At 46.6% G+C, this 24978-nt stretch overlaps 1 protein-coding gene across 2 annotated transcripts in view; it reads right to left on the bottom strand.

The window, feature by feature from the left end:
* Positions 1 to 24978, bottom strand: part of LOC124074244 (oxysterol-binding protein-related protein 10) — a 64645-nt gene that overhangs the window by 1190 nt on the left and 38477 nt on the right. For both annotated transcript variants that reach the window (XM_046416926.1, XM_046416925.1), the window contains 6 exons: positions 24688 to 24818; positions 11349 to 11498; positions 4939 to 5437; positions 1453 to 1639; positions 734 to 916; positions 481 to 634 (listed from right to left, as the gene is read on the bottom strand). In XM_046416926.1, coding sequence (XP_046272882.1) covers positions 481 to 634; positions 734 to 916; positions 1453 to 1639; positions 4939 to 5437; positions 11349 to 11498; positions 24688 to 24818 — 1304 coding nt within the window. The remainder of the gene's footprint in view (positions 1 to 480; positions 635 to 733; positions 917 to 1452; positions 1640 to 4938; positions 5438 to 11348; positions 11499 to 24687; positions 24819 to 24978) is intronic.

The raw sequence follows: 24978 nt of genomic DNA, 5'->3' as shown, positions 1-24978 counted from the left end.
TGCTTTATGTAATGTTTCAATTCTGAGAGCAGTGAAAACAATATTTCATTTACTGCAGAAATCTCTCAGATGGATATCTTAATATCTGGGATAATGAGACCAGAACTGTCACTGGAGGTAAGTGGAATAAAGTATTTTCTTCTTTTTTTTTCCCCGCTTCATTCAGAGAAAGTCGATGCTTTAGACTCCAGTGAGCCGTAATCTTAAAAATGTGCCCATTTTGCATCGTTCCTGACAGGTTTAGCGTCACATGAGTGTACATGCTGTGGATACAATTTTTTTGATGGCACTATGGAGGACATTAACTTCGTACTCACAATTTGGACAGTCAAATAAAATGGCCGACAGTAAATATAAAGCACCGTATAGTAAACAGGAAGTGATTCCAGACAGATATATTTCTTTAGTAGTGGTTTGAGGATCCGCCCTGCCGCCCAGCCTTGTGCCACAGTTAGAGTCTGCATCTCCCCTCCACTGTACCTCTTTAGTGAAGTATTTGGGTGTCCACGGTTTGTTATCAGCTGCCCTCTGCTTCTCCTCGCCTCTCTGTCGCTCCTCCAGCCTGTGTTTGTGCTCCGTGGCCTCGTCGATGTTCCCCTCCTTCAGCGACTTGGTGACGTGTTGCCACAGTCGCCTACAAGCGCAAAAACAAAAACACACACGCTGGAGTTAAATCTCCAACATCTGGCAATACCCTGCCTGCTTAGAAAATTGCGTGACGCCGGATGTCCACCTGGATTCTGTCCTCCCCTGTCTTTCCACGGGCCGCAGCTTCTTCCTGGTGACTGGAAGTTTGGCCGTGTCGATCACTTTGGTTTCCCCGCTGCTGTAGGTGAACTCCAGGGTGCCGTTCCACTCGCCCTGCGCTTTGCACACGATGGTGTTGGTCGGGTTGTGTTTGACTTCTGCCGTCACCCTGAGTTGGCCAAACGGAGAGATTGTTATTTGTGATTTGTCTACCTGTTGTGGTGTAGAACGATGCATGAAAACACAGTGGTGTCGCAGTGAAGTCGGCCTCTGACATTTTGGATATAAAATGTCATCACCTTATTAAACATTTGCGTTAAATTTGGCCATAATTAACATGTGCTGTCAGGTGACCTTTGACCACCAAATGCTGTTAAGTTGAACCTTGAGTTCAAGTGGATGTTTGTGTCAAATTTGAAGAAGTTTCACTTGAGGGAATAAATTCGTGAATAAAGGATTTACATGACTGATTTAATGCAGCTTTTGCCAGGGAGGAACTTTTATCAGAAGGGAAGGGAATGGCATAATCTGCCTGATACTCAGTAAATCATCTGCCACATTTGTTATCCTAATCATTATGTCACACTGGACCATTTTCTAAACGAATTAGAGTAAAGGAAAAGACGCCCTTAATGTCTGCTGTCAAAGTGTGATGGAGCGTTTAAACACAGGCAGGAAGCGAAAGAGACGCACGCAGATGCTCACCTGTGAACCTTCCCTCCATAGAAAGGCTTGGTGTGAAAGGTGACGGTGGCAGAGTAGCCGCTCTTGACGCAGTTGATGGAGACTTTGCCCCCCAGCTCCACCCAGGGGACGGTGAGGATGGAGCGGGCGTAGGCACAGGGCAACGTGAAGACGTACTCCTCGTCGTGCTCCAGGAGACAAAGGACTCCTGAGAGGAAGAAGGGAGAAAGAAGGAAGAGTGTGAAAGAAGAAGAAGACGAGAAAATATGGATTTGGATGAGCGGATGCCATTCGCTCAAATCAGCTGAGGCCTCGTTGAGACAGCTGACTTCCCGGCACACTGCCTCTCTTTGTCTACACGTATAATAAAACACTGGAGGAATAAACACAATCTATGGGCCTGGTGTGTGGATGTTTTCCCCGAGCCAGCGGGCAGCGTAGGGGAACTGAGCAATAGACACACAGAAACTAAATATCTTATATTAAAAGTAGATTGAATGTAATGCTACTTCATGGTAAGTCTCATATACATTTAATATTACGTGGAGAATTAAATTGTTACAGCAGCAGCAGCAGCTTAAGTTAAGTTGTGATTACAGTGTACTGTGTGTACAGGCAATAAAAAAAAGTCACATTATTTAACCTGACTGGAAGCAGCAATAATTGTTTTCTATTACCTATAATGCATTACTTGGCACAACAAACTCCCACTGTGCAGAACATCATAAAGCAGTTGATGCCTCCTTCAGGCGCTTTGTGTTTGTGCGTGCAGCGATGCCCCTACGAGAGGCTTTCGTACTTCAAACTCATGATTGACTCTCACTGAATCTGACTCGTAATCACCACCGTCTGAGTCACTCGGTCGCTGCGTAAGTGGATTTATCTCGTCGTAAACAACAACAACAACAACACCTCTGCGCCGTCACATGTCCATGAATAGCTTTCTGTTACAACCGTAATCACATGCTCACATCAGATCACTGGTGCAGCTTTATCGTCGCAAAAATGCCTACAGGGCTAAACGCCATGTGGCACCAGCGTGGTCGCGTCACGACACAGAGGGTTCACGCAGTGAGAGATAAACCTATGCAGTCACAAAAATGATCACAAACGTTCTCTATTCAGAGAAAAGCACATGTTCTATTAGTAAAATGTACCTTTAAGTATCGAAAAGTATTATGTATTATAAGCTGTTAAATTCCTGAAATCTAAATTAACTAAACTATGTTTCAAATACATGACCTTATTTGTTTTCGTCATATTTTTATCACTGATGTGTTAAGCGTAATGTGGATGGTTGTTTTGTTTTAGAAATATAAAATGTGGAAAGTCCCTGATACGTGTGTCTAGGCTGAACAATATGCAAATGAATAAGTAAATAAAAACAGATATTGTGACTGAGATGGGTCACGATTTTAGTGGCAAATTCATTTTTCAGTGTCAAACTCCTGTGATTTGGATATTGCAGTTTCAATTATTTGTTCGTCTCTATAGCACAAACGGGACTTCGCTCTTACAACTTAATCGTTCTTATTAGCAAACGAGTTTTAAATCTAAGCACAACATCAAGTATTGCATTGCAGTTAGAAAGCAGCAGAAAGTGGAAGTGGAAGTAAAAATCCCAGGTCAAATCCTTCAAAATTGTTTCTAAAAGCGACAGAAAACACATTTTGTTTTTTTTTCTCGATCTCTGGCTGGCAGGCCTGGAAGCTATTCTGCATCCAACAATCATCAGCTGCTTTGATCCTCTCTCACTTTTCATTAAGACCAAATAACACCAAAATTCAGGCATCATAAAACGTGACCTTACTGCACCTGGAAATTAAATTGTGAGTAAAAATATGCAGCATCTAACTGTCAGGTCCTGAGCCTTCCTGTCACCCATTTTAATAGCCTCAATAACATGCATAGCAACAGCTGTTCAAAGCAGGGGCCACGCAGCAGCAGCCACACTTCACTGCGGTAACAGAATAATAATAATAATCCTCTGTATGTAACTCTATATTTGAGACACAAAATAGCTGAGAAAAGCGTCCTGTAAGCCTACAAGAGTCAAATCCTCCATCCTTCCAGCCCCAGAGGCAGACCTGAACCAACCACCCATCACAACGTCTTACAGGTGAAATCAAAATCCAGCTAGAAAAACTATCTGATGTTCTTTCTCTGGTGCTGACTCGCTGCCGATTGGCAGAGAACAATCAGCCCTTGCAGAAATATACATGCATGGATACTTCCTGCGCTGAGGGTCACTTTGTTCTCTGACAGCAGCGCCAGCCTCCGCACGCGATCTGCCGTGTCATAACCTGCCGACAGGTCGTCTGAGCTACAGCAAGCCTGAGGATACGCTAACGTCTGACTCGTTCAGTTCAGGTGTCCAGATTCCGTCGATTTGACTCAAGGACTTCCTGTGTCTCCGCTGAGGGTGACTCGTCTCAAACGGCCTACTGTACATGTTGTGATGGTGCCGACAGAGACGGCCGGCTCATCGATTGCCACGGGAGAGGTCTCATACTCTTTCAGGACAGGACACTGTGACTGTCTGAAGGTGAGATCATTTCCTAAAGGGAAAAACAATTTTTTGTTTCATTTATTTGTTTTTTTCTGACATTTAGTGCCTCCTGTTTTCCAGCTGACACTATGACACTTTCCTGAGGAAAAACAAGCAGATCTCACTTATGTGTAAAGGTGAGTTATGCTCTCAGGGCAATGTTCACGGTTAATTTGTCAGAGCTCAAAGATTCAACTCAAAGGTCTTTTTTTTTTTTTGGGAGCCGTAGTTTGTGGGATTGTTAAGGAAATACATCACAGTAAGTGACAGCAAACTGCTAAGAGTGTCTCACTTCAGTACTTTCAGTATATATCAGAGTTTTTAGGCGAGTTTTAACTAATGTAACAACAAGAATTCAGGAATCCTGAACCTAAATAAAATTTAGCAGTATCTCTTAATAGAATCTACTACTGTATATTACCGTATTAATGAGGCCAGTTTCACTGGTCATACGATCCAACATTCAAACAGAAATACAGTGGTCCCTTGTAAAACCCCATTAATGTCCAGCAGAAGAACCTTAATGGGATATTTGTTGAACAACATGAAAAACCAACCTGCTGCAAAACCTTTACAAGCGTCTCCTCACATGTTTTCACTGTATGGCTGAACAACATAGAGAGAGACCTTAAACTGTGAAAGAAAGTTTTTCTTCTCTATGAATTCAAGTCTGTTTTAAAGCAGTATTTTCTGTAAAGTGACTTATACTTCCACTCTACTTCCACTACATTTCGGGGGCAACTATTGTATGATTTACGACACGTCAATCAATCAGTGAGAGCAATTTACTAACTGACTAATTTTATGCTGCCCTCAAGAAAGAAATCTTATCTGATGATCTGATGATGAGAATTTCAGGCACTTCAGTGAAGAATAAGGAAGTGAAGGGCAGTTTGTTTCCTGTCACACAAAACTCTGGCTATCTAAAGCAGTTTATACGTTTGTCGGCGTTAGCTCACCCTCCCCCACCATGGACACTCCTATGGACATTCCCATGAACTTGCTCTTGGTCCATACGTGGGCGTTGACACACATCCTCCTTTCCCGGCACTCGCAGTAAAACCCAGAAACTGGTGGATGATGGGACACCTGCTCCGCCACAAACCGGACTCTGTAGCAGCCTCCCGACGAATCGTCACCTTGCTGTGTGTTGTTGGGGCCCCTGCTTGGCTCCCACGAGGTCCCCTGGTTTGACCTGACCAAAGGTTTGACTTTCTCCCGAGGCACTTCCCAGGAACAGTGGAAGGTCTCCCCCAGTACGGGGTTGTAGGGCTTCTTGGCCACGGCGCCTTTCCGGCCCTCGTGGAAGGCGGTCAGGTAGTACTCGACAAAACGGACTATTCGGTCCTCGGCTGTGGACCCGGCTGTGATTGACAGGAACATGTCAGGGTGGGCCATGAAGTTGGCGTACATCTCCAGTAGTGATCGCTTTTCCAAAATGAAGGTCGGCAACACCACCTGTGGAAAACCAAAGCGCTGATTACCTTTATTTAAGGGAAAAAACATCACATTCATGACAACCTTAATTCATTTGAAGCCGGCGTTCTCTTTCATAATATTTCGCTCGATGTCTCACTATGGGATGCACGCCTCGCTGCAGACCTCAGAAGCATCAATCTCATTACGCCAATCCTGATTGGCTGGTGAAACGTGTCCGTCCGCCCCAGGTAGTACCATCTACCTTAAATAGTTCATGCGGACGGCAACACGTTATTCAAACACCTCTTCTCACTCGGAGCATATCTCGTGTCCTGGGCTAGCTAGCTTAACTGTCCACAGACGGATCTTATTTAGCCTCTGTCGCCGGGCGCTACCTAGCTTTGGACATTTTATTTGCTTCGGCGGTCACACCAGATCGCTCTTCTGTGCTTTCCTCGCCCCACCACGGTCTGGTTAGCACTGTCCTGGACGCCCCACCACGGCTGTTCAAGTTTCCGAGCGCTAGCACACCAGCTATTCCCTCGGTTTTTTCTTCAGAGTAGCACACCAGCTACCCACCTCTACTCCCTGCCTGCACACCAGCTCGTGAGGAATGGAGGCTAGAACCCCTCACACCAGAGGACACGGAGACTCTGAGGCCCGTCCCTGTCGCTGTGGGAATAAGATATCGAGCAGGGACCCACACCAGGTCTGCTCGAGCTGCCTAGGGCTGGAACATGCCCGGCTGGCTATCGACGTCCCCGGCTCGTGTCAACACTGTGCGGTGTTCACGACTAAGAGTCTCCGCAGACGGCTAGCCCGCCAGGCTAGCTTGTCTGGACATGACCCCTATCTCCCTTCCGACGGCGCCGCCGTTGAGGGCGGAAAGGAGAGGGAGGTCGCGGCGGCGGCATCTGAGGCTAGCGTCAGCTGGGGCTCCCAGCTCGACCTAGCGGACCCCCCGCAGGAGGAAGACGTCCTGTTGTTGGACTATGGGGACGATGAAGATGGCGCCTCAGTGCCCCTCATATCAGAGGATGAAGACGAGGACGACATCTTCATGACTCCGGTTCGGGCTGCAAAGCCCGCGACTTCCGTCGCCTCTCGGGATAGAGATGAGAGCAGCACACCAGCTTCTCCCCTCCCCAGCTCGGACATGCTCGACGTGTGCAAACGCGCTGCTGCCCGGCTGTCCATCCCCTGGCCTGCTGTCGTAGCTGAGACCTCCAGATCCCGCTACGAAGGGAAGAAATTGCCCTTGGCCAAGAGCGCGACAAAGCAACTTGTCCCCGTCTTCCCAGAACTGCTGGATGAGGTCGCGTGCTCATGGAGAGACCGCCCTTACAGCAGTAGGAGCCCGATCCCCGGGGCCTCGTCCCTCGACTGTGAGGCGATGGAGAGCCTGGGTCTGCTCCGCATGCCTCCGATGGAGCCACTCGTCGCAGCGCACCTTCACCCTCAGCTGTCGGCGTTGTCCTCCAGGAGTCCCAGCCTGCCGTCCAAGTCCGACCGTTTTCAGTCAGCCCTGACTGAAAAGGCGTACAAGGCGGTAGCGGTTTCAACCAGAGCGCTCAATGTCCTCTCCCTGCTCACGGCTTATCAGGCTGAGTTATGCGAGGATTTTGGGCAAACTCAGGACCCAGCTGCGTGGGAGGAGATCCCGGTCATCACTGACTTGTGTCTCCGCGTCCAACGCTGCGCGGTCCGGGCCACGGGAAAGGCGCTGGGGACTATGGTTCTGCAGGAACGTGCACGGTGGCTTAACCTCACCAACCTGTCAGACCGGGAGAAGGATGACATCCTGGATATGCCCGTTGTCCCGGAGGGGATTTTTGGTTCCGCGTTGCACTCCATGCAACGGCGGTGTGAAGCCAAAAAGAAAGAGGATGAAGCTCTCCGGCTTTGTCTCCCACGTAAACCCCCAGCTCCCTCGCCACCTGCGCAGCGTAAAAGTCTAGCGCAGGCTGCTTCCCAGGTTTCGCAGTTTAAAATCCCTAAGCAGCCGAAACCTCAGCTCGCCCCGACCCTCCCGCCCGGTCGGACCAGCTGGCCCAGGAAATCCGCAACCCCGGTCACAGCTCCGCCGGCTCAGCCCGCGCGAGCTGCCCACGACCAGGTCAGGGAAAAGAAGAGAGCGGCCTGATACACCTCTCTCTCCACCGGTGATGCAGCTAGCTGTTCCTCGTTCACTAGCTCCGCCAGTTCGGCTTTTCAGCGTGCTCCGGGCCCACCACGCCCCCATCTCCCGGCTGCCACGGACCGTGCCAGAGTTATCCGGGAGACACGGACATTTGACGGCAGAAAGTTCAGTTCCCTCATGTCCACAAGCACGCACAATCACACATCTTTTCCCAGAGAAAATAAAATGTGTCCCGCTGCCGCATCCAGGCCGAGTGCCGAGGGCGCAGCTAATAAAAGCCAAACAAAATGTCGAACCCAAAATGAACAGCGCGGTGGTGGCACCCGCTGTCCCGCCTCGGCGAGAAGCCACGGTTTTCCCCGGGGCGGGGGAAGTGTCGGCCCCGCCGCTGCGCTGTCCTCCCGGGCAGAAATGTTCAGCGACACCCGGGAGCCATGTCACTGTTCCTCCAGCAGAGGGCACCACCGCACCGCGGCTGGAGCCTCTTATGCTGGAGAAGCTGCGATATGCATCCACTCTCTCCTCCAAATGGGAGAGATGGGCCGCGTTCGCAGCCCCACCCTGGGTGTTAAAGACGATCTCGAGGGGATACAGGCTGCAGTTTGCCGCTGTTCCCCCGCGCTTCGCCGGTATAATACACTCCCAGGCTCAGGGAGAGTCAGCTCGCGTTTTACAGGAGGAAATCGTCTCACTGTTGAACAAAGGAGCAATTTGTGTCGTACCTCCCGCACAGTGTCAGAGCGGTTTTTACTCCAGGTATTTTCTGGTCCCCAAACGGGGGGGGAGCGGTATTCGCCCTATCCTGGATCTACGTGCTCTGAACAGACATCTCAGGAAATACAAGTTCAGGATGCTAACGCACGCATCCCTGTTGCGTCTTGTGCGTCAGAGCGATTGGTTCACTTCTGTCGATCTGAAAGACGCGTATTTCCACATCCCGATTTATCCTCCCCACAGAAAGTATCTGAGGTTTGCTTTCCAGGGGATCTGTTACGAGTACCGCGTGCTCCCTTTCGGTCTGTCTTTGAGTCCCAGGGTGTTTGTGCGGTGCACGGAAGCGGCGATAGCCCCGCTGAGACGGCAGGGCATCCGCTTGGCCACATACCTGGACGACTGGCTGCTGCTAGCTCAGTCGGAGCAGGAGGCCAGGACGCACACGCGTATTCTCATACGACACCTGTCCGATCTGGGTTTTGTTATAAACTCGGAAAAGAGCATGTTGTCTCCGACACAGAGCATAATCTTTCTGGGTTTATCTCTGGACTCGGTGACTTTCACAGCGCGCCTCTCGGCGGACCGAGTGAAAGTTTTCAGGGCATGTCTAGCGCTCTTTCATCCAGGCAAATCTGTTCAGTTCAGATTATGTCTTCGGTTACTCGGGCTGATGGCGTCTGCCATTCACGTAGTCCATCTGGGTCGGCTCCACATGAGGGAATTCCAGCTTTGGGTGGCCTCATGCGGGCTAGATCCCGTGCGTCATGGCGCACGGAGAGTGCTGATCACACCGGAGTGCGCCAGGACGCTGCGCCACTGGCGAGCTCCGTCCTTTCTGACCCGCGGCGTGCCTATGGGTTCCGTCCTGTCCAGGAAGGTGGTCACTACGGACGCCAGCCTGACGGGTTGGGGCGGCATTCACGAGGGTCGGTCTGTGAGGGGCCGCTGGAGTGTGAGCCTCCGTCGCTCTCACATAAATTTTCTGGAACTTTCAGCGGTGTTCCTCTCCCTGAAACATTTTCTTCCGTCTCTTATGGGTCATCATGTCCTGGTGAGAACGGACAATACGACGACGGTGGCGTATATCAACCGTCAGGGGGGATTACGCTCCCGTCAGTTACACATGCTGGCACGCAGACTGATCCTGTGGAGCTGCGGTCGTCTCCTCTCGCTGAGAGCGACGCACGTCCCGGGAGTCCTGAACACGGGAGCGGACCTGTTGTCCAGGGGCGCGCCAGTATACGGGGAGTGGACTCTACACCCGGATATTGTGGAACAGATATGGGCTCGTTTCGGTCGGGCCGTGGTGGATCTGTTCGCGTCGAGAGACAACGCGCAGTGCGCGCTGTTTTACTCTCTGCGCAGCGCGGATGCTCCTCTCGGGGTAGACGCACTAGCGCACGTCTGGCCGCACGAGCGTCTGTACGCATTCCCCCCCCTGGCCCTGATACCACCCACTCTGTCCAGAGTGAGAGAGCACGGCCACGCGCTGATTTTGATAGCTCCGCATTGGCCTGCGATGCACTGGCTAGCGGAGATATATCAGTTGATGTGCGCTCAGCCCTGGCAGCTCCCGCTGCGCAGGGACCTGCTATCGCAGGGGGGAGGGACTGTTTTCCACCCGCACCCGGAACGCCTGGCACTGTGGGCTTGGCCCCTGAGTGGCTAAATCTGTCAGCTGTGGGTCTTCCACAGCGGGTGATTTCCACCATACAAAGTGCTCGAGCCTCCTCCACTAGGTCTCTGTATGACTGTAAGTGGAGAGTGTTTGAGGGGTGGTGTCATAAAAACGGCCACATTCCTTTTCAGTGTCCGGTAGGAGTGATTTTGTCATTCTTGCAGGACCTGATTGACAAACGGAAAGCATTCTCCACAGTTAAAGTGTACTTGGCGGCTATCGCCGCTTGTCATGTGGGGTTTGGGAAGAAAACAGCGAGCCAGCATCCGCTGGTTTGCCGTTTTATGAAGGGAGCGCGCAGGCTTCTCCCCGTGTCCAGACCGCTGGTACCACCATGGGATCTGGCTGTGGTTTTGGAGGGGCTTAAGGGCCCCCCCTTTGAGCCACTGGAGGGGGCAGACTTGAAACACGTGTCTCTCAAGACAGTGTTATTGCTGGCTCTGGCTTCGGCTAAACGGGTTAGTGACATACATGCGCTTTCGGTGCATCCCTCTTGCACCCAGCTCTTTCCTGGGGATGTGAGGATGATTTTGAAGCCCAACCCGGCTTTTGTGCCTAAGGTGGTGGGCTCATGCTCTCCTATTGACCTTGTGGCTTTTGCTACCCCACCAGGTGAGCAGCGGTCGCATGCGTTATGTCCAGTCCGTGCAGTGCGCACATACATGGAGAGGACGAGGGGTGTCAGGAGGAGCGAACAGCTGTTCGTCTCCTGGGCTAACCCTCATAAGGGGAAACCTGTCACAAAGCAGCGTCTGTCCCACTGGGTGGTGGAGGCGATTGTTTTGGCTTATACGAGTCAGGGTTTGCAGTCACCTGTGGGCCTGCGAGCGCACTCGACTCGTGGCATGGCCGCATCCTGGGCCATATTCAGGGGAGTTTCTGTTCAGGACATCTGTGCTGCGGCGAGTTGGTCCTCGCCTCTCACTTTTGTCCGTTTCTATATGTTGGACGTCTCTGCTCCGTGCGTGGCACGAGCGGTTTTGTTGTCCTGATTGGAACAGAGTATTTTTCCCTGTGGGTTGGTGGACACTTGATAAGCTTGTCTGGCAATACGGGAGCAACCATATCCCATAGTGAGACATCGAGCGAAATATTATGAAAGAGAACTTTAGGTTATTTGCATAACCCCGGTTCTCTGATTAATATGAGTGAGATGTCTCACCAGACAACCCTTCTTGCTTGGGCGAGTGAGAAGAGGTGCTTATCTTGAATAACGTGTTGCCGTCCGCATGAACTATTTAAGGTAGATGGTACTACCTGGGGCGGACGGACACGTTTCACCAGCCAATCAGGATTGGCGTAATGAGATTGATGCTTCTGAGGTCTGCAGCGAGGCGTGCATCCCATAGTGAGACATCTCACTCATATTAATCAGAGAACCGGGGTTATGCAAATAACCTAAAGTTTCATTGCCTTACCCGTGTGAGGTCCATGCCCAGTTTGAGCTGGGACAGCAGGTGGAGAATGATGCTCCGCTGGTCGTCCAGGACACCCAGGTCCTCCTCTTCGTTATCCTCCGTATCCGTCACCTCTTCGGCGGGGCTGATGTCTTCCAGACCGGCTTGGTGCTATGAGAACACGAAGAAAGTGGAAAATTTAGGTGAATAGTTTGAATGGAGTTTCAGAGTACACAAAAAAAATGACATTTGTGTGGCAGGTGTGCTGTAAACGGATTAAAGTTTTGGAGCCAGAAATTGTTTAATACAAGTCTGCTGTAATTTTCACAATTCCAAGAAATGAGAACAGAGCGGCATAACCGATGTGATGTAAAAGATAAAACCGATTAAATGACTTAGTTCTTCTATTTAATGTATTCAGTAACGTACAGCACTGATTCCAAAACAAGCTGGGACGCAACCGATATTCAACTGAGTGGAGAGATGAATGAAGATACCTAATGTTCAAACTTCACTGATTTTTGCTCTGAATTTGCTTCTTTCTAACAAGTTAGAAACCAGCCGAGGTCAGGAGCACCATTGTGTTGTGGTCTTCCCCGTTCTCACTTAGTGTACAACTTCAGCTGCTCAACCATCAGATTTTCAGTGGGAGGCGGGCCAGTCCAATACCCAAACTAACACTGGGAGCTGTTACTATTACTGCAACAAAAAAAATATTCTACATTTCAGATAAAGCCTGGCGATGCTCGCTATTCCGGCACATTCACAGAACTCTGTAGTGTCACTTGAAAAGGCCAAGAGGAGGAAGAGGATGGCGTCATCATCCTTGACAAACCGTCAATATGAACGATAAGGTCTCATTCAGGCTGGAGTGAAACCTGTCATGGAAGCAACCTGTAAATCTCAAAAGGACGCAACCTCAGGTACTTTTCACTGCAGCTCATTCAGCCACATTTTCGGCGTTTCATTTGGCAACAGGAGCACTACGGTTCTTTGAGTGCCTCCTGTGTTCACAATGCCTTCATGGGTATGCATGATCGGTCATTGGCTCTGGTCAAAGCAGACACAAGTTATGTCCTTCATCTGTGTTCCCGCATTCAACTGGAAGCTGATGTAGTCGAGGTTAAAGAAGAGCTGATGCCTTTGATATCTCCTGCAGTTACTTGGGGCATGAAAAGAGAGAAAAAAAAAACAAAAAACAAAACAAGGCAGAGGCTGATGTATAATGCAGAAAGTGCTCTCGAGCCTGTGGGCAACAACAACTCTCTGTACACCCCCTCCACTCTTTATCCTCCATTTATATCAGTATCTCCATGCAATAACATTCAGCGCATGTGTTTCCCTTTTTTCCAGCTTGTAGAGGCCTCATTTTTAATGAAGCAGCTGCTGGAAAATAAGCAAGAATACCAAAGGAACCTGAAATGAAGGTCTTGGTAGCGTAAACGCATGCTCCTGCAGAAAGGGAGGGAAACACTGAGGAAAAGGAGATTTCCAGGACCAGAGTGCCTGCCTGTCACCTGAATATTTCATTGCATGTATGCATGCCAAAAGCCCCACACATCCACTCAAACTTTACCTCCACACTGAGCACGCTCTCTGCACAAGAAAAAAAACATTCACACGCACACACACACACACACACACACACACACGAGGAAGCATGCTTGAACACACAAATACAGGAGTCCCTGGAGCTGGTTGGTTCTTAACAGCAGGGTGATATATATAGAAGTGAAAGAGAAAAGAAAGGAGGCACTGTGGGGGGAGGAGGTCTGTTATGATTCCAGTGGTCCTAACTAATTAAAGAGCCTCCTGACAGAAACAGGAAATTACTGCTGAGGAGGTCAGAGCATCTCCACGGAAGCCCTTGAGTGGATATATTGGTGGACCTCGCGGTTGTCATTAGCTTAGACTTTTTATTGGAGTTTAACTTAACTGTAGGCGCTAATTTGTCTCAAATAACAGCACAGTCCAAAGAGCGTTTGGATTTATGATTTAACAGTACGAGGAGGAGAGGAGAGCCACTAACACTAATCATAACGCCATGAAATCTTTTACTTCATCATTTGGTCCTTCTGTCTTTCTGTCCTTCACGTCTCGTACTTGAACTTTTTACTACCCGCTGCTCTCCCTGCAGCGTGTTAGCACCGAACGCTAGGACTACGTTTAACTTTCCAAGACTGCTGGTAAATGAAAAGTCATATGACCACGAACACGTTTTACGTGATTCAGTCGACAAAGGTCAATCACGGCATTTTCAGTGACGGTGAAAATATCAGTCTACACAGCTGTAACCTTAAAAATATGGCTCCAAAGAGTTCGATTATGGCTAAATTAGCTAAACCCCCACATTTAGCATTTATTTATGCAACATTTATTGGTGCCGCTTTGTAACGAGGCACCCATTACAGAGAGCTAATGTGTCACAACTAATGTCTTTATGAACATTTGGAAAGGTTTATAGATCAGTTATGAGCTGTTTATACCAAGAACATTTAAGACACTTTGACATTTCACTTGAACTGGGATCTACTTATTTATATGTGTTTATCAGCTAATGAGAGATAAATAATCGCAATAACTGATTTCTTTTAATGTACTCTATGATAACATAATATAAAGTAGCTCAAAATTGTACTTAGGTGCAGTACTTGCGTCAGTGTATTTACGGTACCTACACTCCCCCACTGCATTTATAGGTGCATTTTTACCAAACAGAAAAGATAAACAGCAGCCAGGGAGATATTTAATTACCTGGTAACCCAAAAGGAGTTTTTATTAACTGCTTAGAATTCATCCATAAATCATTAGAAAATATGCATTAATTAGTTCATCTTTATAAATAGTGCCTTACTAAAACTTCTACCAGTTACTTCAATAAAGTAAACTAGTTAGACATCCATAAGAAGAAGAAGGAGAAGAAGAAGAAGAAGAGGTAAGGTAATTTACCCTATTTTCCATTTCAGTAACTTTGAAGGATGTCGTTTGTGCAAATTCTTACCACCAGAATAAGCCCTGCTGGCCACTTTGTTCTATAATTTATGAAAACAACAAAGACTCTCAGTGTTACGCTTCCCATGTCAGACGGACGATGCTTACTGCACTGGACCCCAGTGCACTCTGGGTAACCCCTCAGGCTGCAACTTCACGATTCACCCCAACATCCAAAACAGTCACCAAGACAGGCGGTACACCACGCAAGGACACAAACAGCTTGTAAACACTCACGCTGCATTGCTGTGTCGCTACAGGCTTGACCTGCATACAACTGGATCTCATCTCCAGGTGGCCTCAGGTAGGCAGCAAAATCCAGTGAAGGACGGAGAAGTTAAAGCTTCCCGCACCACAAACAGGACAGCCAGCGAGTCACCGTAAAATCCAACACATAAGAACACTTTCAAAGAAAAAAAACCTGTCAGTGAGTGAATGTTTTTGAAGGGCTTAAAGCTCTGATGGGCACCGCAAACACTCTTCTGCTGACTGAGTCGAGCAGCCTTCCTGCGGGAGTCCTGGTCCTTGTTAGAGACAGTGACTGAGTTGAGGTGGTGGAGCTGTTGTGCTGTGCGTGACTTGCTGAGAGAGAGAGAGGGGGAGGGAGGGAGGGAGGGAGGGAGTCTTTCTCTCCTCTCTGCCCACCACCCACTCTTAAAAACAGGGAGGAGGGGAGGAAAAGAAAAAAAGAAAAGCTCAGGGAAAGTCCCAGTGACGTTTGCCTCTGCATTCTTTCATCATCCCTCTGGTGTGTTTCCCTCCATCTCTTTCCATTTTTACATCCTCCTCCTCCTCCCCCCCTCCCCTCCTCTGGCACGGCTCCCCAGCCTTCATCCCTCCTTCCACACCTCCACCTTCCCTGCTTCCTATCCACCACATGTGTATGTCAGCTTGTGTAATTACCACACGTCCTGCAATCGCCGCCTTTTCTTCTCTCCCATCTCGCACTGTCCCCTCGTTTCCGTCTCTCCCGTCTTCTTCTCTGAATTCGTTCCAGGCTGACGGCGTTCCTTTTAACTGACATTATCATGTTTGATTCATTGTTCCTCTCTCTTCCTCCACCCTCGCACTGTCATTGTTTCCTCCATTCACCCCGCCCTTCCCTCGTCTCCCTCATTCATGCCATCCGCTATTCTGTTTCATGACCATCTTTCTCCTTAGCTGCCTCCTCATCCATTTGTATGGATTCCCCCGTCCTCCCCGTTCTCTTTTGCACTTTGGTTTTCTTTTCTGTCTTCCTCTCCCTCTCTCTCTCTCTCTCTCTTGCTTTCTCTAGGAAGTCATCAGGGGAGAGTGTGGGCGTCTGCTGAAGGCTTAGATAGGGCAAATCTGCTCGTGCTCCCACTTCAAAGACTCCTTTTCAGGCTAAACTTTAAGGGCTCGTCCTCTTTCACCAGCCCTCCATACTCTTCGTCTTTTATCATCATCATCACTTCCATCTTCTTTTTTTTTTTTTTTGAGGGTGAGACTGCATGAGACTCAACTCCTGACCCGTCTGCCATGAAATCGTTCCCCGACAGAAGTGTCCTCTTTCTGTCTCTACCTTTGAAGTGTCGTTAGAGTAAAGTGGATTTCTCTTCCTCCCACTCCTTTGGGCACATTAAACTGAGACAAAAGTATAACAGGGTAAACTGCATTATTAGTCATCACCAGCACCTGTGAGGACAGCTTTGTTGTGCAAATTAAAAATTGTTTTTTTGTCTCCACCCAGCTCAAACGAGATTTAATGAAGTGTTTCCTGCTGGGATTCCACCTGCTCAGTTGATAAACTTGACCCTGAAGGTCAAGTCCTAAGAGGCCACTTTGCCTCTTCAGAACTGCTTGTTGGATGATCGAAAGCTCTGGGAGAAAACAATTTTTTTGCTCTCTGTTTAATTGGCATATAATCATTCAAGCTGTGGCTCGCACATAATGTGTCATGTACAAACAGTATAATATTAGCATGGATTATACTGTCTAGAGTTTTTAGTATGGATCAGGGACACGATGTTAAGTAGGCCTACTAAACCTCCCTTTCGGTCTGCATTTCTGAAGCCGGCAACATAACTTTGGTTTTACTTTCGATAAATATAACAGGAAAGGTCTGTCGCTCATCCTGATTATAAACCAGTGCCACCAGCGCTGCTCACAGGGCCGGTAACTTTCCAAGGCCCACAATCGGACATTCACACCCACTCCAGAGGCGAGAAAGGCGAGAAAATTTCATTACAGACACAACTGTTCCTGTCACTTTTCAGGTGAACAACACCATGAATGACGTCCAGGTGAACTCAAAACGTGTGCCATGATACTGGCATTACATCCCAGCTCAGGCATAATGATGACAGGAAGTGAGGAAGACAGCAGCCCAGTCTTAACTGCATGCACTGATTTCAACTCATAAAGAAGTAAAAAAAAATAAATGCACCAGAGTTATGAGTGAGCATCTTTCTCCTGAAAACAGGATGAACCGGGCTACTTCCTGTACACCGTCACCATACTGCCACTGAAGCCTGTTGGCCTCTGACCTCGCTCTTATCAACACGGCATTTTCGCAGCGGCGGACGAGATGTGTTTCGTTTCCCATCGGTCTCAATAAACCTACCCGGCAGCCGTGTCATTACGTGCTCAAAATCACTTCAAAAGTCTTCCTGTCAAACTTAGCCGCCACTTCCAAACAGTGTCTGTGTGCTTTTAACTTCAACTGAAGAAGAATCGCTGCCTGGAGGAGCAAGATATTTCAATAAATTGATGGATTCACAACCCCTGTGCATTCGTCGAGCTCCACTTCCTGCGTTAAATGTCAGCTTCCAGGACAGATACTGAAAAGCTTTTGAGGGTTTCAGTTGCAGGCCTTATTTGGCATTAATCTACATGTTACTGTGCGTGTGTCGTTTTACATTACGTGCACAAGTGTTCATGCAATGTACTGATTACAAGGCGACAGTGATGAGAAGAGTTTCACTCACAGACATGAGGTCAAGCAGGGGTCCTGCCTCACGTGTGGACAGAAGGGAGACAACCCACACTCCCCCAAAAAGCAACGAAACAAAAACCTCTTCAACCCTCAACGGATCACAGGAACGCCACATTTTTCATACAAAACAACAAGCTTTGCCATAAGGCGACAAGTTTGCAGCCGTGTAATAAGTCCTGTTTTTTGTAACGTTAATTAGCAGCTTTAAAGGCATTCAAACGGTAACAGATGTCTGAACAGACTGCACTGCATTCATCTCTTAGTCTCACTTTGGGACGGAGTTGTCTAAAATATTTTGCACCGCAACGACACAACGCTAAGCACATGATTAACAACATGCTGTGAAGCTGTTTTAGCCAAAGGGCTGCATTGTGCAACAGCAGAGCGAAATCAGCCCAGGTGTTCCGCCTGCGCTGTACCTACAAACATCACAAAAGAGCTCGACATTTGAGCGCGTAATCTAGCAGACTGAAGCAAACGCAAACAGTGAATGCATGAAAAACCATGAAGGATGAGTCAATGAAGTGACAGTCTTTTCCCAAAAGAGGAGGCGGGGGCTTTGAAAGGCACCGGCTGAATGGTTATGAATGAAAAGAGCAAATCAACACCGAGCCAGATTCAGACCTCCCAAATCTTCCCCACTTCTTCAAGGAAAAAAAAGAAAAAGAAATGAGGCGAGCGGGGCTGAGACGCTGAGTTTCAGCGCCTCATGTTTAAATCATGATGATGAGGAGTTTCATCAGAACAGCATCTAATGAGAGCATATAAGTCGACACAGTGGTTAGCCACTCAGCCACACACACACACACACACTGATAAAAGATGCTGTACACCATCACACTCGCTGAGGAGTCATCCTGAGGTAAGCGTGACTTAAAGGTGGAGCAATTCAACCACATTCAAACACAACTGTTTTAATATACTGAAGGTTTGGACATTTAAAACAATCAGGTGGGTGTTGAGCTGGAAAGAAGGGGGCAAAAGTCACTTTGTAATATAAACTTCACACAGCTATCAACACAACACAGCTCCTCTGTGGAGGAAAGCGACCATCTGAGGAACACGTGAATGCACCAGAATCTGTGGTCAGGCGTGTTGCATTGTGGGTCGTGAGTCCAACAGTAGAGGTGCAACGCTTAATGGGCAGGATGTTTTTCTTCATGCTGTCTCAACATTCTGAATAAACTCGTCAAACCGACACGATCAACCCAGCAACAGTGATTTTCGGCAGCTCCTTTTCTTATTTTGCAGCCTGAATAATAACATTTCTGCAGAAGTGCTCATTCTTCGACATGAAGTCAGAGACACTGGGAAACTTTCAGCGTCAGATGTCTTTGTCTGGGAGCTTTGGGAAAGATTAAAGCAACAAAGATTCCTCGCAGATCAGAACAATGAAGTTTATAAAGCAAGTCAGCCTCACTTCTCACCAACCACAGCAAATGACAGGCCGTCAGAAGAGTGCATCGTGGCTTTCTGACACTCTGTAGACAAAAAGCTAATCATTTAATCGAGCGCGGTTAATCAAAAATGTAACGAAGCTATTGTCCCCATACAAACAGTTGAAAAAGTCCATTTTTGCAGTGTTTTATGCCTGCTTTTCTGATTAAAAACATCAAGAGGCTTTTAATTTAACACATGACGTTTGTGATGCCTCTAATAGAAGTGCAGCAAGAGACAAAGGAGGGAATGTTTTCCGACAGGCGGCTGTTATTTCCAGTTTCCTAAAGTAAATCTAGAGCTCAGTAATGACAGTGGATTACAGAGCAGACAGTGAGTCATGGGTTTTCCATGCTGAACTAAGACCTGAGAACACAAAGCTCTGATGTTTTCACTCCGGGACTGACGGGACCTCATGCCTGTTAATAAGACTTCTGCATCACCTCGGGAGCATCATTAATACATTAAAATATGTTTTATTCCTTTGTTTTATTAGCTGAGCTCAAATAAAACATTTACGTTCGATATTTTATCACAGGTTGCAAGTTGACTGCACAGACCAAACCACAAAAACAAAAAATACCAGACACTGATGTCGTTAACGCTGTTGAATTTTTACAGTTAATCTACTGTAAATCTCACTGGCAGAAGCTACAACAGACCAGCAGACTGAAGCTGGAGCTCGACAGCAGAGGACTTTACTGCCCCCTGCTGGAACAAAGAAGAAATAACAACTGAGAGACTGAAAGATTTTAGCTCAAAAATGCAGAAAAGGACGTTGGGAAAATAAAACTTCTCTCCTGTAACTACTGTCTTATACTGTCTTTTCCTTCTGTCTTTCTGGAGGGTTTACACTATAGGAACAAAAACAATAAAAATCCCTCTCAGTCTTCACTAGAAGTATGAGAGGGTATGTCTGTTAGATTTCCTCTCCTGCTGTCTTTCTGTGTCATACAGAAGTGACTGAAGGTCTGTCATTAACTTTCTGTTCTCCAGCAGCAGCTCATGTCCATACATAATAATAATAATAACACACCGGACGGGTCTAATCTGTGCCAGGGAAGTGCACCGGTGCTGTTGCAAATGCATTAACTCACCTGATTTCTGCAAGCACCAGCAATTTTTCCCTCCATGTTCCCACAGTCACGCCCTGGCCCCGTGCTTCAGTGCTGGGACCGAATACCAAACGCCACCGCGGTGCTAAATAATTCAAACAGCAAACCTTTATTATTCTGGGGTAATGTATTTTCTCCCTCACTCTCAAGACGACTCACAACATTACAGAGAAAATCTTAAACTGGCGAAGACCAAAAACTGACGCTGAGCAGCGATGGGAGCTAACAATTTAAGTCGTTTAAGGTAGTAAAAGTAAAGTAAAACTGAAATTTCATTAGAACCACTAAAACCTCCACCTTCTTATAGCCGCATACTGAAAATATCAAACACCAAAGCGGTGACCCGAAGCATTTTGCTATTAACTCCATCTGCACTGCGTTTCCCTACCACAAGATGGCGACATCTCACCAGATCCACCGTTAACGTGTCCAGCAATGATGAGTTATTACACCCCCGATCTCTGCCCTTCATCATCTGGACATCATCTTCAGTGTGAAGAGGCTTAAGACAATCGGCTCAAGAAACATCTCTCAGCCTTCGCATCTCCTTCGCGCCGCCAAGGCGGAAGTTTCAATCGCTCTGACTTGGACAGGAAGTAACGAGATGGACGACTTGTTAAAAAGATGAATAAACGCTCGCGTCAAGATGGACTAACGCGCCTTGGCAATCCTGTCTTCCCGCTACGCGTTCTCCAAACGCCGACCAGAGCACTTTTGAAGGCTCTAATGGATCCTGGTTGGATCCAGACAGGCAGACAGACAGACAGACAGACAGACAGACAGACAGGAGGGAAGTGAACAGGATCACAGGCCAGTGGTGGGAAAAAGTTTAAACGTGTCACGTGCGTAGGTTTTCTGTCCGGTGATGTCAAAAGACAAAACTGTCAGCAGACTTTGTTTGAGAGGTCGTCTGATTTCCTGTCTTTTTTTTTAACTCATGAAAGTTCAAAAATAATTTCACCTGGGAAGCAAAACAATAAGACCTCACCAAACCTGCAACATATCCGGTATTTTTACCTGCCCACAGTATGCTTGAGTATAAGTATAGCAAGTATACTACGGACCATGTACTTGTAGTGTACTAGAAAGTATACTAATTTAATACTTCTTCGAACTAAATTGGAACATTTTTAAGTTTATAAAAATACACTTTAAGCACACTTAATAAGGTCATTTTAAGTCTACAAAAGTACACTTTCAAGTATACAGCAAGTACACTCATCTATATACAACTAGTGTACTACTTATGTACTTCTAGTCCACATTTTAGTCTATTGAAGTATACTTAAAGTATACCACAAGTACACGATGCTGTGTACATAACACCACTGCCAAACCCTTCTGAAAGGGACTGGAACTTGATCAATAAAGTCAAGTCAAATGTTTCTCTGGTTTTAAGCATGTTTCTAAGGTACATAAAGATAATGCAACTGAGCACACACACTATTTACTGTAAACTTTTAAACTCCAGCACTATATGATCTTTAACATGTAAGTTTATAACAAAGGTGATACCTCAAAGCAAATGTGTGTAGTGGAAAACATTTTTATTCTGCTAAATTGAATGTAAGCATGAGTCAGTGATTTGACCTTATTCCGTACTTGGATCAAGATATACTAAGTATTAGTACTTTGTGGCAGAAAGAAGTAAAAAGTATACTACAGTACAAGTCTAAGCTTTAGTATTAAAGTATAAGTGTAAGTGTAAGTATTAATGTACTTAGTCTTAGACTTTTCTTTATACTTACTAGTATAAGTGAAGTATACTTCACTATACTATTCTTCAGTATATAAAATATAGTATACAAAAAGTAAACTTCAAGTATACTGCTTCAGTTTTAGTATAAAATAAGTATATTCGTAGTACACTTGAATAAACTACTTTTTGCTAAGGGGAGGCCTGTGGTTGATTTTGAGGACCTGAATTTTTCTTCTTCCTGCAGAACAGGAGCATAAGGAAAAGGTCATGGGGACTACTGAAATATATCACGTGCAATTTTGTAGTTAAACCTGCTGAAACCTACTTACTTGGTCACATAGGGGCAGCAGAACAAATGAAAAATAGAAAAGTAAGACATAATTATTACTTTATAAAGTTGATATGTGAGAATGTTAGCCCATCTGGTCATCTGATGTCCAACAATCACACCTGATTTTAGCTGTGTTTATCCCGTAGGAAATACGTGTCTCTTTAGAAGCTACATGCTCCACTGTGTTCACCTGCTAATCGCTAACTTTGCTCTGCACTTAAAGTACACTCAGTTTATCACAGCTTCTTTTTTTTTCCTCGCTCAGGGCAACTGCCTGTTTGTGATGAGAGCCATGAGACTCACCCAAACTAGGAAAACCAAAGCAATGAGCTGAAACACTTTCACACTCTTTCACACAATAACATAACGTAGGCCTTCCTCCTTTTCCCGCATGTCCCTTATCACACTCGGTCCAAATATGACCAAATGGTCTCAGTTCCAGATGGTCATTTTTACGGTTTCCTCAATGTCTGCGTCTTATTTTATGACGGACACGACTGGGCATCACTCAGTGGTGGAGCTCAGTATCCTAATAGCCCGCCGTAATGGGCAGAAACATACTGACAGTGGCAGGAATGTCAGCGCAGATGGCCGGCCGAGGCCTCCTGAATCATAACTCCCATAATACTGTCTGAAATGTCTTTAAAGGTGCCAAATCACCATTCTGGGCTGTCGTTCCTTCTCTGCTCTTAATTGTACCCTATGAAGTATGTTGAACAGCTTGACAATTAGCTGTAAATGGCTTGACACTGCAACGCCGTAATACCCATTTCACACTCCCATGTCAATAGAAAATGATCATTAACGTGACAGATTAGCGCTCTGTGCTTCTACATTAGACCGGGTGCAGATTTACTGCTCCCATCACGGGTGAATTTTCCTTCTAAGCCTTGTTTTGTGGTTAGATTTCAGCATCAGTCTATTGAACGATTTGTTCAGCAGGGCTGGTCCCTCGGTGTTTTGACTTATACAATGAAACAAGCTTAATGACGACCCTGTGAACAAACAGACGTACAACCAGCAGTTGGTATTTAGTTGAGCTTTCTGTCGCTATAGTGACCCCTGCTGGTTAAGTTGCATGACAGTTTGACTGGTATTGTCAACGCCTCAGTTTTGCCTGATCTGTAACCAAGATAGAGCTGAAACAAGTAGGCAATTAATGACAGCCGGCCCAACAACAAGTAACTTGATTCTTTTAGAAATCTTTCAAGCTAAACCAGAAGGAGCTACTGTACTGTTTGTCATATAGAATATTAATGGGAGGAAAAATAATTATAATAAGAATAATTACATATTACTTTTCTTTTTCTTGACAAGGTTCCAAAGAGCAAAAACACGAAATACCAGGGGATGAAACTGAGGTAAAAGTTAGCCATAACTTCCTGTATGGCTAACTGTTCTCGGCTGCTTTGTGTACATATACTGTACATTCGCTGCTTTGTGGATCTACTGTATATGTTTAGTATATCACTGACTGTGAAGAACTTCAGGCTGCTCTCATCAATAGTCAAGATCAATATGACTCATATGAGAGGTGTTTCAGAAATGTGACCTCAGTTTGCACAACACACAAGAGTAGTTTGTGGCTTAGAGGAAATGGATTCCAATCTGATATGACTAATGCCCAGACCTATTGATCAAACTTTGATCTCGCTGTAAATCATTTGCTCTCTGTTGGTGAGAAGGTGTCGGATATGAACTCAAACACTTTTAAAATCTTGCCTGAGATCCCACTGAAACGTCAGCTCATTACACTCAGCTCAGTGGAGTGGGCTGATTCCAGCGTCTGGACCCAAGCAAAGTACAATCAGCTCCTGTATCATTTCCTTCAGTGTGGTGTCTGTGCTTGCCTGCCACGGTCACACAGCGAGCAGGAAAATACTGAACTATCATCATCTTCAAAGGAAGCGGCAAATAGCAAATGCACGGACCGCCGCCCGTCCCCGCGTCCATCTGCGGATTCGGCAAAGGCATGAAATGATCGTCTTATGTTCCATTTGAATGTTTTGGTAACCACCTTCTTCTCAACCTGCCTTGCGTACTTCAGCTACAGCTTATTACTCCTTCCATTTGCAATTTTACTGACTTTGTGCAGAAAGGGTGAGCATGGAAACGCGGTCTTGCTGTTTGATTCCGACAGCCAGCAAGCAGCCAGACGGGCCATCACGAAGCCCCCTCCTGGGATCGGCTCAGTTCTAGCTCTATACTGTGTGACCCACTTATTTGACAGCAGTTCTGTTAAAACTTTCAGAATTGGAGTCCTTCCCTTGGTGGGCCACAAGGACAAAACACGAGAGACTGAAAAGACGTTCATCATGATGTTCATTTCCTATCTTGCAAGTAGCCTTTAGCTTTTAATTTACTTCCATACAGCAACTTGTAGAGCTTAAACACGGGTAATCCATCATGGTGAATATTTAGTCAGCTTCATTGTTTTAACATCAGCACTGTTTTGAAAATGACTTTGTGTGGCGTCTTCGAGGGAAGTCTGACATCAGACACCTGATGCTGCTGATCAGCAACTTATTTAATGCAAGTAAATTACCAATGCACCTAAGTCTTTTTACAATATGTCCACGTTTTCTTATTGTTTGTTTTCTAGGTGCATGTATTAATGATTTTTTTGAAGTTGTACAGTCAAGATCTAATTCCCAAACAGCTTTCTTGAACTTACAAACAAAGACACAGTCCCCATGTACCTCCAAAATGTCAACCTTTCATGAGCTAAGAGGCCTGTTTTCATCTTTATGCTGCAAGCTAGTCTCAAGTCAGGCCAAGACAAAGACAGAAGACCGGGGTGATATTTAACAATGTGATGTAATGTTTCTCACCTCAGCACCACGGGACGCACTCCTTTTCCTGAGGGCCGGGGAGGGCTCGGCTGATTGTAGAGGAGTCAGACCTCCGTTCTTCAATGGCTCCCCTGAGGGCGACTTTGGTACAGTCCACACAGGAACACCATCTGAAAAAACGACAAGGCAGCGTCAGAGCCGACTTTTAATCAACGAGAGTGAGCAGCAGATACTTGGGATTTGCTATTATATGATATGTAGTGTTGATTTTAGAGTATTAATGCTGGACTTTGAAATTGATATGAAGGGGAATCAAAGCGGGACTGGGAG

Source organism: Scatophagus argus, chromosome 17 (assembly GCF_020382885.2).
Source record: "Scatophagus argus isolate fScaArg1 chromosome 17, fScaArg1.pri, whole genome shotgun sequence".
Taxonomy (NCBI): Eukaryota; Metazoa; Chordata; class Actinopteri; family Scatophagidae; genus Scatophagus; species Scatophagus argus.
Note: the sequence above shows the minus strand (reverse complement) of the source record. Positions and strands in the feature narration are given on the sequence as shown.